The 12,940-nt window shown below is 54.2% G+C and overlaps 1 protein-coding gene across 9 annotated transcripts in view; it reads right to left on the bottom strand.

Annotated features, from left to right (window-relative positions):
- The window catches only part of PPFIA4 (PTPRF interacting protein alpha 4), a 203,484-nt gene that overhangs the window by 62,567 nt on the left and 127,977 nt on the right, over positions 1–12,940 (bottom strand). For all 9 annotated transcript variants that reach the window (XM_045014809.1, XM_045014808.1, XM_045014807.1 and 6 more), the window contains exons 6-10: positions 7,648–7,749; positions 6,775–6,996; positions 6,047–6,193; positions 4,498–4,632; positions 2,926–3,009 (exon numbers count right to left, since the gene is read on the bottom strand). In XM_045014809.1, coding sequence (XP_044870744.1) covers positions 2,926–3,009; positions 4,498–4,632; positions 6,047–6,193; positions 6,775–6,996; positions 7,648–7,749 — 690 coding nt within the window. The remainder of the gene's footprint in view (positions 1–2,925; positions 3,010–4,497; positions 4,633–6,046; positions 6,194–6,774; positions 6,997–7,647; positions 7,750–12,940) is intronic.

The following is a 12,940-nucleotide window of genomic DNA, read 5'->3' on the forward strand; positions in this document are numbered from 1 at the left end:
AGGATTAGAAGGACAACCTGAGGAGAGCAGCTCACCACTCCACATGCTTTAGAAAGGTGGGCCGGGATCCTGATCCCCACCTGGGGCCTAGATGGGGGAGGCTCATTGGGTCTCAGGCCATAAACAGGTGTCTCAGGTTGGTCATTCTCAGAGAAGCGGACTCTTTGTAAGTCGGTGTCGGAATCACAGGGGCACCTGGCCAGGGGCAGATGGAGCTGGTGAGCTCCCATCTGAGAGCTCTCCCTGCCATCCTCGGGGCTTCTCCACATGGCTACCCTATCGTCCTGCAGCTCCCCCCATGCCTGTGAGCCTGCCGAGCTCTCAGCAGAGCTTTCCCATGACCCCAGTCCCTCCCTGTCTCTCCATACAGTTCACCCAGCCTGCTGCTGTCACTGGGCCATGCGCTTGGCTGGCTGGTTTGACAGCAGCTGGAGGTTCTAACCACGTAACACGCACTTGGCAGGAAATCTAGAACACGGTCTCCCAACGCTTCTTGTTCTAGATTTGCCCATGACCCAGAGCCAGTCAGGGGTGGGGAAAAGCAGCCACATCCAGTCCCCATTTCTCCACCACACTCATTGCTTCTGCCAGGTGAGGGAGCCCCTCTGCTTAGACCAGCCACGCCCCACTGTGCTGGGTTAACACGGTCTGGGGTGACCCCACCAGCCAGCCTGAGATCGTTGTGTGCACAGCGCAAGTTTACTTCTGGGGCTGGACCCCAGTAAGCTGAGTACATGATCCTAGTTTAGGGCCTGACCCTTTACAGTCAACTCAAGCTCCCTGCAGGGATTAAGCAGGCAAGTGAGGGGGTAGGTGACTTAGGCTCTTCCAATGCAGAGAAGATGCTCAGCAATTTAAACAGTGCTTCCTGCATGCAAATAATCTCCCCATGCCACAGGCTATAGGCCCGTTCTCCTCTCACCTGCCCTGTTCTGCACCAGTGTGGATGCCCTGACTCCAAGAGCGTTACATCTGTGAGAGCAGAGAAGAATCCCATGCACTGCTACAGACTAGGGACCGAATGGCTGGGCAGCAGTTCTGCAGAAAAAGACCTAGGGGTTACAGTGGACGAGAAGCTGGAGATGAGTCAGCAGTGTGCCCTTGTTGCCAAGAAGGCTAACGGCATTTTGGGCTCTATAAGTAGGGGCACTGCCAGCAGATCGAGGGACATGATCATTCCCCTCTATTCAACATTGGTGAGGCCTCATCTGGAGTATGGTGTCCAGTTTTGGGCCCCACACTACAAGAAGGATGTGAAAAAATTGGAGAGAGTCCAGCGGAGGGCAACAAAAATGTTTAGGGGGCTGGAGCACATGACTTATGAGGAGAGGCTGAGGGAACTTGGATTGTTTAGTCTGCAGAAGAGAAGAATGAGGGGGCGGATTTGATAGCTGCTTTCAACTACACCTCTACCCTGATATAACGCTGTCCTCGGGAGCCAAAACATCTTACTGCGTTATAGGTGAAACCGCATTATATCGAACTTGCTTTGATCTGCCGGAGCGCGCAGCCCCGCCCCCCTGGAGCACTGCTTTACCGTGTTATATCCGAATTCATGTTATATCGGATCATGTTATATCGAGGTAGAGGTGTACCTGAAAGGAGGTTCCAAAGAGGATGGATCTAGATTGTTCTCAGTGGTAGCAGATGACAGAACAAGGAGTAATGGTCTCAAGTTGCAGTGGGGGAGGTTTACGTTGGATATTAGAAAAAACTTTTTCAATAGAGGGTGGTGAAGCACTGGAATGGGTTACCTAGGGAGGTGGTGGAATCTCCTTCCTTAGAGGTTTTTGAAGCCCAGCTTGACAAAGCCCTGGCTGGGATGATTTAGTTGGGGATTGATCCTGCTTTGAGCAGGGGGTGGGACTAGATGACCTCCTGAGGTCCCTTCCAACCCGGATATTCTATGATTCTAGGAAGCAGGCCCAGGACTCTAAGGCAGTACACAGATAGATCAAACAGATGGAGCAAGATTACCATGCAACTAGCATGATGGGGCAAAGCCCTAAAGACTAGGTGTTGAGCAACCAGGAGCAGGAGAGCAGGCCTCTGTTTACTCTGCATGGCTTCAGACACAGAGATTATCAGGGCTTTCCCCTCGGTATGGGAGGCAACATTCTCTTGGTGTCCAAGCATAGGACTGGGAGTCAGGAGATCTGGGTCATATTCCCAGCTGTGCTAGTGGCTCAGTGCTGGGCCTCAGGAAAGCTATTTCCTCTTGCTGGGCCTCGGTCTTCTCATCTGTAAACCGGAGATGATAATTCCTTCCAACCTCACAGGGCTGCGGTGGGGATGACGTGTCCACATGGGAAGGACTTTGAGAACCTCAGCTGGAAGGTGCTAGCTAGAGTTGTGCAAAGGATGTGGAGAAAATGGCAACACCCACCATCTTTCAGTCCCCTGGGGGCATGGATCAGCGTTCATGTCATGCTCCCAGTCAGTGTCACTAATGATCCCACCAGCGGACCAAATTCAGTGATGAACACTGGTCACCTGGCGCCTGAGACATGTTGTGCATACACTAAGATGAATTCAGTCCTCCCACAGACCGGCCCTGTTTAGACTAGGGAAAAAGGTGTGTGTGTGTGTGTGTGTGTGTGTGTGGTGGGAGAGGGGTTATAAATGAAGGGAACTCAGCGCCTTTGACAACCTTCTGAGCACCAGGGGTAGGTGCAGTTTAACACCCGGGCATTTGAGTAAAGCCACAGAGATAAAGCAAATATGGCATGAGAGTTTCCCCATCCCTCACCCAGAGCTCCTCCCAGAACGCTCCACAAGCACCTCCTTCCCCAGCCCCACACAGAGCCACCCGCATCTTCTGCCGCTTCACATTCCCAGGAGGAGATGACACAAACAGGAGCGGAGGAGCAGCAGCCCAGCCAATGTCCACGGCAGGCGGGTGACTCCTGTATCGGTGGAGCTTACCCTCGCCAGCTCCTGGTTCTTCTCCTCCAACTGACTCTCCAGCTGCCGCAGATGCTCCTCGATACTCCCGTGCCTCTCCTCTGCCTAAGAAAATCCAAGGAAGCTTCTAGGAGAAGCCAGCACATAAGGCTCCAGAGAACAGTCATCCTACTTAGGAACTGCACTGACCCGCCAGAGACGGCAATGGGATTTCAGTGCACCCTGGCACTGGGACCGACGGGACTCGCTCACTGAGCGGGCAGTGACAGCTCTCCATGGGGAGTTTGGAGGCTGGGCGGCCCTCACAGGGGGCTCAGCTGGGCCTTGCGCACTGGCTCTCGGGCCTGGCATTAGAGTGCTGAAGTAACCCTGGTTCAAACTGCTCTGCACCAAGCAATGATGAGAGCAGGCAGCTAACTCCTGCTTATCTGGGGCTTGGTATTCTCCCTGCCCCCCCACCAGGCCCTGTCCCGCACATTTCCAGGAAACTCTGTAACAGGGGAACCCTTCTCCCCGCTTGGCGTGGGCTCTCTCTCTCCCCAGCTCCGGGGTGGGGTTGATCCCTTCACCATGAGCCTGCAGGCATCCAGCTGTGGCTGCCCCATGGAAGCTGGGGGTGCCCGGGGCAGCCATGGCTGGGCACAGCCTGCTGAGCACCCTCAACAAAGGCCAGCAGAGTCTGGCAGTGTGAGCTGGTGAGGGTCAGGCAGCCAGGCAGGAGCAGGGACACAGAGGAGGCTGATGATGACGCACAAAGGAGTTTGTAAAGACAAAGGCCACAGTGGCTGCTGCACCCCACCCATCCCTGGGGCAGTCCCAGCTCTGCCTATCGTGGGCGTCTTAGACACAATTCTGCCCTGTTAAGGGGTCCTAGAGGCCGAATGCCCCAGCGATGCCTGCTGGGTGTCTGGGCTGGTGCACACCCTGGCAGGCACCAGATGCCAGAACTAAACTGGGGTGTGGCAGATGCACCGGAGGCACCGGGTTGAGGGACCCGGACACCTACACATCCCAGAGCTGCAGGAGCTCAGGCAGCAGGAAGGGTGGGGTGGCCCTGGCTGCCTAAGCCACGCCTCCTCTCTGCCTGCACTCCCCCACACCTCATCCCCAACACCACCCACATTAGTGCAGGCCACAGCCCCACTAGCAACACCCAGCTCCCCACCACCACCATGGGGTTATTTGGCCCCACTCTTTGCAGAGCCTCTCAATGGAGCCCACCCTCCAGCAACTTCTGAAGGCATGGACCCAGGCGGGGCCTCTCTGCTCCTCTCTCTAACACAGAGTAACACAGCCACCCCCGCTCTGGCACACATATCCATAATGCCCCTTCACTTAATGCTTTCAAAGGCGTTGGTGTTCTGCCTCAGCGAGAGTCATGCACTATCCAGACGACCTCTGAATGGGCAGTGGATCCTCTCAGCTCCGTGCTAGGGCTGATTGGCCTGTGTTAGACAGGCGGTCAGACTAGGGGATTAACAGGTCCTTCTGACCCAAGAATCTAGGAATAATGGGGAGCGGGGGGTGTTCCCTGGGGAGGGCCCCAGCAGGGCCTGGCAAGGTCCTAGCCCCCTACTCCAGCTGCCCACTTACCTTGGTAAGGGCTGCTATCCTCTGGGCAAGCTCTGCTTCCACCTCCGGCAGCGTCTCTGCCTTCCTCATCGTTTGCTGCAGTTTCTGCTCGGCCAGCTCCAGCAGCTCCTGGAGGTGCCGAGCCTTCTCCTCACACTGCAGGACAACACAGAGGAGACGCACTTAACACAGAGCCCTCTATACCCCGTATTGTCCCAGCTGACACACAGACAAGCAGACAGAAAGGACCTGGGAAACCTGCCCTCCTTAGCTGGGTGAATTTCAGGGCCCCTCCTGGAGATTGGGGGTTCATGGAAAGCACCAAACTTGGCTAGTTTCCCCCTGACAGATATTGCCAGCCTGGGTCAGACCAATCGACCAGTCTCCTGGCTCCAACATACCAGCTGCAGAAGCGCAAGGATCCCCCTAGTGGGCAACTGTGGAATTACCTGCCCATGTGGGAAGTTTCTTTCTGACCTCTGGTAGTTGTGATTGGCTCATGCCCTGAAGCAGAAGGGTTTTGATTACTTAATACTTTTTTTTACCTTCCTTAACATAGCTGTGGATGTTTTCACTATCCATAGAAAGGAATAACTCCATCCTGAGTCCTGCTGAGTTCTTGATCTCAATGATCTCATGGGGTGGTGAGTTCCGCGGGATAATTATGCAGGATGGAAAAGCTACCCCCTCACAATACATTTTGGCTAGCTCTAGGTATCAGCTGGGCTGGCAGTTGAGTCTAAACTGCCCAACCTCTGCAGTGACACCCCTGCTGAGATTTCCCCGACTTCAGTCCCTTTCTCAGCAGTGGCAACGGCTGCGTCTAATTAACTGGAGCGGGCTGAGCTCAGCATGGCACCTGAACCTGCAGAGGGAGGATGTGAAGGACATGGCAATACCTGTAATATTTTATGAACATTATATATGCTATCTATTTGGATGGTGTTGTTTGCAATCTGGTTACAAGTGGTTAATTCAAGCAGGGGTTACTTGCAAGAAAGAGGACAATCGCTTCAGACAGCCCGATTTACCAGTACTTAAAAAGATAACACAGGCGTAATTTGCTTTTGAAGTTTTAAGTCTGACCATGGGAGTTCAACAGTCCAGCTGGTAACCACAGGATCTAGGCAGGAAAAATTGGAGCAAAGAACTTTGAGGGATACAAGGAAAGTCCATGAAGGACTGGGCAGAGAATGAGGCAAAGATTGCTGGAGGGCAGGCTGAACTCCAGTCCCCAGAGGCTGGGGTGTCTGGGACAAGTTAGCCCCCGCCTCAGCTGAGCTGAGAAACTCTGACAAGTACCCAAAGTGCTATGGAGCAGGGACCTGGTCAGCGAGTGGGAGAACTGTGGGGTCACAGGTAGCTTGAGCCATGACAAAGGGCTTCCAGGGAAGACCCACTGCTGATCGGCAGGCGAGGGTTGACTCCCGACAGGGCAGGCAGGCATCTCCAGACAGGATGCTCGGCTGAGGGGAAGGACGGGGGCCTCCAGGCAGCTACCGAGTCTGCAACCTCCCAAGCTGTTTCCCGTGCATACGCCGCTCCTGAAACACCAGGGAGGGCCCAGTACCTGGCGATGCAGAGACTCCTTGTTGGCCAGCTCGTTCTCTAGCTTGTCATTGAGATCGTGGATGGAGGTGGCTTCTCTCTGGGCAGCCAGGTAGCGCTTCTCCAGTGTGGTGATCCTCTCCTCCATGTCGTCCTTCTGAGCCAGAGCCTGCAGGGACGGGGCATCAGCAGAGTCACAGCAATCCACAAGCCCACGGGCCACTACCCCTAAGCCTGAGCACGTAAGGGGGAGCCCTGGCACGTGCCAGAGAGGGGCTTAGAGCAGTAGGAGCTACTAGGACAGGGCTTGACAGCAATTAGGGGTCATGGTCATGCCAACAGACTCTCCTGGGCAGAGTAACCTGAAAACCCCTATCCAAGTGTAAAGCCCTGGGGAGGAACCAGCCCATTGCTCCCCGTGTTCCTCCTCTCCTCCACACTCCCCTTCCTCACTCGAGGGCCCACTGCTCACAGGGATGCAGCGAGCGGTGGGGGAAGGGGTGGAGAAGAGGGGGGATGTGGCCACTGGCGGGGACCTTGCGGAAGAAGGGGCGGAGCAGGGAGGGGAAGAGGTGGAGTGCAGGCAGGGCACCCCTGGCCTATTATACCCGCCACCTATGCGGCAAAGATCCCGCCTGCAGCAAAGCGCCTGGAAGCTGAACTGGTCAATATCTGCCCGGCTGTTTGAAGCTGTCCTGTGCTGTTAAGAGCACAGGGATTGATAGCACGGCTGGAACACAAGCATCTGACCTCTCGCAGATCCCTTTGGTACTTGCTGCTTATCTCTTCTGATTTGATAAGATCCTTCCTGGCGGTGCCTAGATCCTCTTCCAGCTCGGCAACGCTGGCCACCAGCCCCACCAGCCGCTCTTTAGCCTGCGCGAGCTCAAAGTTCTGCTTCTCCAGGAGCTCCTGAAGCTCCACCACCCGACTCGCCTCGTCATTGGGGTGGATGGAACCGTTAGGGAGTCTCTGCAAAACCACAGGAAAGAAAGTTTTAGCACCGAGGTGGAGCAGCAGCTCCTCGAGCTTGGTAGCTGTCCCAGACCTACTGGCTGGCATCTTACAGAGGGCCCAGAGAATTGCCTGCATGGCAGCCGGCCAAGCTGGCTAGTGGAGAGCTGATGGAGGGTGCAGCGAGGAGGGATGAGGACTCTTTGGTGTGGACTGTTTGAAGCACATGGTCTCCACTTAATCCGGAGGATTTGGGATAATTTTATCTGCTCCCTGTTTAATTATGAGCCCAGCGAGGTGCTCGATGCCCTGGTTAGAAGTGCACCACAGGTGCCTTGCTTGGAAAGCACGGCCCACAACGACTTCCAGCATTCGGGGGGGTGGGGGGGAACCTCAGGGCCCAGTCCTCTGCTCTCACCACGGCCTCACACCGCTTCCCTCTCCCAGAAGGGGGGAAAACAATGTGCTTGGCATGTCCCAAGATCACAAGGCAAGGAAAAGGATCATGAAATGTCAGGTAACCAGCTCTGTGCTCCGGCACTCAGGGAAAGAGGACAAGAAAGCCACCCCGGATAGTCCCAAGGTCACCTGGAGCTACGCACAGCCGCCATTCAGAAGGCAGGCATGGAATAGCGCAGTCCAGCTCTGCTCCTCGGAAGGGGTTCTCACCTTCCATAGACTCTTCTGCCCTGGTTCCTTGCCCTCCACCCTTTTCTCATCTTCTCCGACTGGGGCTTCCCTCTGCGCGGGGCCCTGCTGCAGAACAGTTACCTGAAAAATGCAACCATGTTTATGCATAAGCTCCCAGCCCCATTTTTAGTGCTCGGTGCCCTTCACTCCCTGCCAGGGCTGCGAGCCCCTGCGCTGCAAGAACTAAGATCGTTGTTCACAGAGTCATAGATTTAAAGGAACCATTGTGATAATCTAGCCTGACCTGCACAGCACAGGCCAGAGAACCTTCCCTGAGACTTCTGCATCCAGCCCATCACTTCTGGAGGAGCTAGGTATCAAGAGGTAGATCCTGAGTTAGTGTAAGCTGTCCTTGCCCCGTCGAGCTATGGGTCTCATGACAGCAATGGAGTGATAATACTTTGCGCCAGCTGAGGATCTGCCCCTTGATTCCCACCTACAAAGGCTTTAATGTGCCGACCCCCGGGCGGGAGGAATCGGGCTGGCACACGGGGGCATGGCTCGGAGAAACGAGATAGAACCGAGACAGGAAAATCAGGCTGAAGAGGAAGAAAACTCCTGAAGAACGAGATCCGCCATGGCCCCCGCTCTCTGCCCAGCTTCTGCACCCCCATCTGTGCCCTGCCTTGGCATGGGGCCCCCACTGTACCCCCCTGGCAGTGCCAGGGTGGTGCATTCGTGGGGCTGGGCTGGTTCATTTCTGAAGGGAGGGAGGGCACTGGGGTGAAAGGCAGAGAGAGGAAGCTCATAATCAACCCACCCAACCTTCTGCTCTCCCCCACCTGCCCACATTCCACCTGTCAGCAAGCAGGGCCTGCAGCGGAGCCAGGCTCCAGGCAACCTAATGAGGGCAGTTGGCCTGTAGAAGGCTGCCCGATGAGTGGGAACAGCCAGCAGCCCAGCTGCTCAGCCCAGCAGTTGCTCACAACATTTGCCCCTGGCTACGACAGCTCCTGCTCCTGCCTTGGCCCTGCCTTGCCTCCCTCCAGTAACCCGGTTCTGACCCTCAACTGCTCCGGCTCTGACCACTGGGAATCATAGAATCATAGAATCTCAGGGCTGGAAGGGACCTCAGGAGGCCATCCAGTCCAACCCCCTGCCCAAAGCAGGACCAAACCCAACTAAATCATCCCAGCCAGGGCTTTGTCAAGCCTGACCTTAAAAACCTCTAAGGAAGGAGATTCCACCACCTCCCTAGGTAACCCATTCCAGTGCTTCACCACCCTACTAGTGAAAAAGTTTTTCCTAATATCCAACCTAAACCTCCCCCTCTGCAACTTGAGACCATTACTCCTTGTTCTGTCATCTTCTACCACTGAGAACAGTCTAGATCCATCCTCTTTGGAACCCCCTTTCAGGTAGTTGAAAGCAGCTATCAAATCCCCCCTCATTCTTCTCTTCTGCAGGCTAAACAATCCCAGTTCCCTCAGCCTCTCCTCATAAGTCATGTGTTCCAGCCCCCTAATCATTTTTGTTGCCCTCCGCTGGACTCTCTCCAATTTATCCACATCCTTCTTGTAGTGTGGGGCCCAAAACTGGACACAGTACTCCAGATGAGGCCTCACCAGTGCTGAATAGAGAGGAATCATCACATCCCTCGATCTGCTGGAAATGCCCCTACTTATACAACCCAAAATGCCATTAGCCTTCTTGGCAACAAGGGCACACTGTTGACTCATAGCTTTTCGTCCACCGTAACCCCTAGGTCCTTTTCTGCAGAACTGCTGCCCAGCCATTCGGTCCCTAGTCTGTAGCAGTGCATGGGATTCTTCCGTCCTAAGTGCAGGACTCTGCACTTGTCCTTGTTGAACCTCATCATATTTCTTTTGGCCCAATCCTCTAATTTGTCTAGGTCCCTCTGTATCCTAGCCCTACCCTCCAGCGTATCAACCACTCCTCCCAGTTTAGTGTCATCTGCAAACTTGCTAAGGGTGCAGACCACACCACCCTCCAGATCGTTAATGAAGATATTGAATAAAATCGGCCCCAGCACCGACCCTTGGGGCACCCCACTTGATACCGGCTGCCAACTAGACATGGAACCATTGATCACTACCCGTTGAGCCCGACCATCTAGCCAGTTTTCTATCCACCTTACCGTCCATTCATCCAGCCCGTACTTCTTTAACTTGCTGGCAAGAATACTGTGGGAAACTGTATCAAAAGCTTTGCTAAAGTCCAGAAATAGCACATCCACTGCTTTCCCCTCATCCACAGAGCTGGTTATCTCATCATAGAAGGCAATTAGGTTAGTCAGGCATGACTTGCCCTTGGTGAATCCATGCTGACTGTTCCTGATCACTTTCCCCTCCTTTAAGTGGTTCAGGATTGATTCCTTGAGGACCTGTTCCATGATTTTTCCAGGGACTGAGGTGAGACTGACTGGCCTGTAGTTCCCTGGATCTTCCTTCTTCCCTTTTTTAAAGATGGGCACTACATTAGCCTTTTTCCAGTCATCCGGAACCTTCCCCGATCGCCATGATTTTTCAAAGATAATGGCCAATGGCTCTGCAATCTCATCGGCCAACTCCTTTAGCACCCTCGGATGCAGCGCATCCGGCCCCATGGACTTGTGCTCGTCCAGCTTTTCTAAATAGTCCCCAACTACTTCTTTCCCCACAGAGAGCTGGTCACCTCCTCCCCATACCGTGCTGCAGAGTGCAGCTGTCTGGGAGCTGACCTTGTCTGTGAAGACAGAGGCAAAAAAAGCATTGAGTACACTAGCTTTCTCCACATCCTCTGTCACTAGGTTCCCTCCCTCATTCAGCAGGGGGCCCACACTTTCCTTGACTTTCTTCTTGTTGCTAACATATCTGAAGAAACCCTTCTTGTTACTCCTAACATCTCCGGCTAGCTGCAACTCCAAGCGTGATTTGGCCTTCCTAATTTCACTCCTGCATGCCTGAGCAATACTTTTATACTCCTCCCTGGTTATTTGTCCAATCTTCCACTTCTTGTAAGCTGTTTTTTTGTGTTTAAGACGAGCAAGGATTTCACTGTTAAGACAAGCTGGTCGCCTGCCATATTTACTTTTCTTCCTACACATCAGGATGGTTTGTTCCTGCAACCTCAATAAGGTTTCTTTAAAATACAGCCAGCTTCCCTCGACTCCTTTCCCCGTCATGTTATTCTCCCAGGGGACCTTGCCCATCAGTTCCCTGAGGGAGTCGAAGTCTGCTTTTCTGAAGTCCAGGGTCTCTGTTCTACTGCTCTCCTTTCTTCCTTGTGTCAGGATCCTGAACTCGACCATCTCATGGTCACTGCCTCCCAGGTTCCCATCCACTATTGCTTCCTCTACTATTTCTTCCCTGTTTGTGAGCAACAGGTCAAGAAGAGCTTTTCCCCTAGTTGGTTCCTCCAGCACTTGCACCAGGAAATTGTCCCCTACACTTTCCAGAAACTTCCTGGATTGCCTGTGCACCGCTGTATTGCTCTCCCAGCAGATATTGGGATGATTAAAGTCACCCATGAGAACCAGGGCCTGTGATCTAGCAACTTCTGTTAGTTGCTGGAAGAAAGCCTCGTCCACCTCATCCCCCTGGTCCGGTGGTCTGTAGCAGACTCCTACCATGACATCACCCTTGTTGTTCATACTTCTAAATTTAATCCAGAGACTCTCAGGTTTTTCTGCAGTTTCATACTGGAGCTCTGAGCAGTCATACTGCTCTCTTACATACAACGCAACTCCCCCACCTTTTCTGCCCTGCCGGTCCTTCCTGAACAGTTTATATCCATCCATGACAGTACTCCAATCATGTGAGTTATCCCACCAAGACTCTGTTATTCCAATTACATCATAATTCCTTGACTGTGCCAGGACTTCTAGTTCTCCCTGCTTGTTCCCCAGGCTTCTTGCATTTGTGTATAGGCACTTAAGATAACTCGCTGATTGTCCCGCTTTCTCGGTCTGAGACAGGAGTCCTCCCCTCTTACAGTCTCCTGCTTCTGCTTCCTCCCGGAATCCCACTTCCCCACTTACCTCGGGGCTTTGGTCTCCTTCCCCCGGTGAACCTAGTTTAAAGCCCTCCTCACTAGGTTAGCCAGCCTGCTTGCAAAGATGCTCTTCCCTCTCTTCGTGAGGTGGAGCCCGTCTCTGCCTAGCAATCCTTCTTCTTGGAAGACCATCCCATGGTCAAAGAATCCAAACCCTTCTCTCCGACACCATCTGCGTAGCCATTCGTTGATTTCCACGATTCGACGGTCTCTACCCTGGCCTTTTCCTGCCACAGGGAGGATAGACGAGAACACCACTTGCGCCTCAAACTCCTTTATCCTTCTTCCCAGAGCCACGTAGTCTGCAGTGATGCGCTCAAGGTCATTCTTGGCAGTATCATTGGTGCCCACGTGGAGAAGCAGGAAGGGGTAGCGATCCGAGGGCTTGATGAGTCTCGGCAGTCTCTCCGTCACATCGTGAATCCTAGCCCCTGGCAAGCAGCACACCTCTCGGTTTTCCCGGTCAGGGCGGCAGATAGATGACTCAGTCCCCCTGAGGAGAGAGGCCCCGACCACCACCACCCTCGTCCCGGTTGCACCCCCTGGACACCACCTTTAGCAGCACCCCCCTGACACACTCCGATTTTGTGCCAGCACCTTCCTTTGCACAAGCCTCAGGAACCTGGGCCGGTGCCGGCCATGCGCACCCTGGTGTGCAACGCATGAGAAGGCTGGCTCAGAGGCACACGCAGTTCTAGTGACAGCCCAAGTCAGCGCCACACAGCACAAGCCCATGCTCGTGAGCCAGTGAGTCACACAGAGCAGAGGCCTCATCCTGCTATTGTTGTGGCAGGATGGTGGCCCAGCAGGGCCAAGTCCCGGGAATGGTTCTCTCCCCGCAGGAAGGCCAGGAGCCGGTGGGCGAGAGAGGGCCAAAGGTGGCTGGCTGTCCATAGGGTCAAATGAAGGAAAGAGCAGCAAGTCTGAAAGAGGAGAGAAAGCCCCATTCTCTGCTCTCAGATGTGGTCTAAGATCCCACCTCTAGCGTTGGATTCATTGCCCAGGGGATGCCCACGCTGCAATCAGAGACGTGACAAAAGCACACGCAGATCTAGCTAGTGCCAATCCCAATAGCAGTGATGCTGCGGCAGCACGGACTTGCCACTCAAGTACATACCCAGAGACCAGGCTGTGCCTATACAGCCCATATGGAAGCCCGGGCTGCTGGGGCTTCGCTGCGGTTGGTTCCTGAGCTAGCTAGGTCGCAGCTAGCTTGGGTAGGTCTACCCGTGCTGCAGTCACACCTCTGAGCACAGCGTAGACAGACCCATAGACACAC

The sequence above is a fragment of the Mauremys mutica genome, chromosome 4 (assembly GCF_020497125.1).
Source record: "Mauremys mutica isolate MM-2020 ecotype Southern chromosome 4, ASM2049712v1, whole genome shotgun sequence".
NCBI lineage: Eukaryota > Metazoa > Chordata > Testudines > Geoemydidae > Mauremys > Mauremys mutica.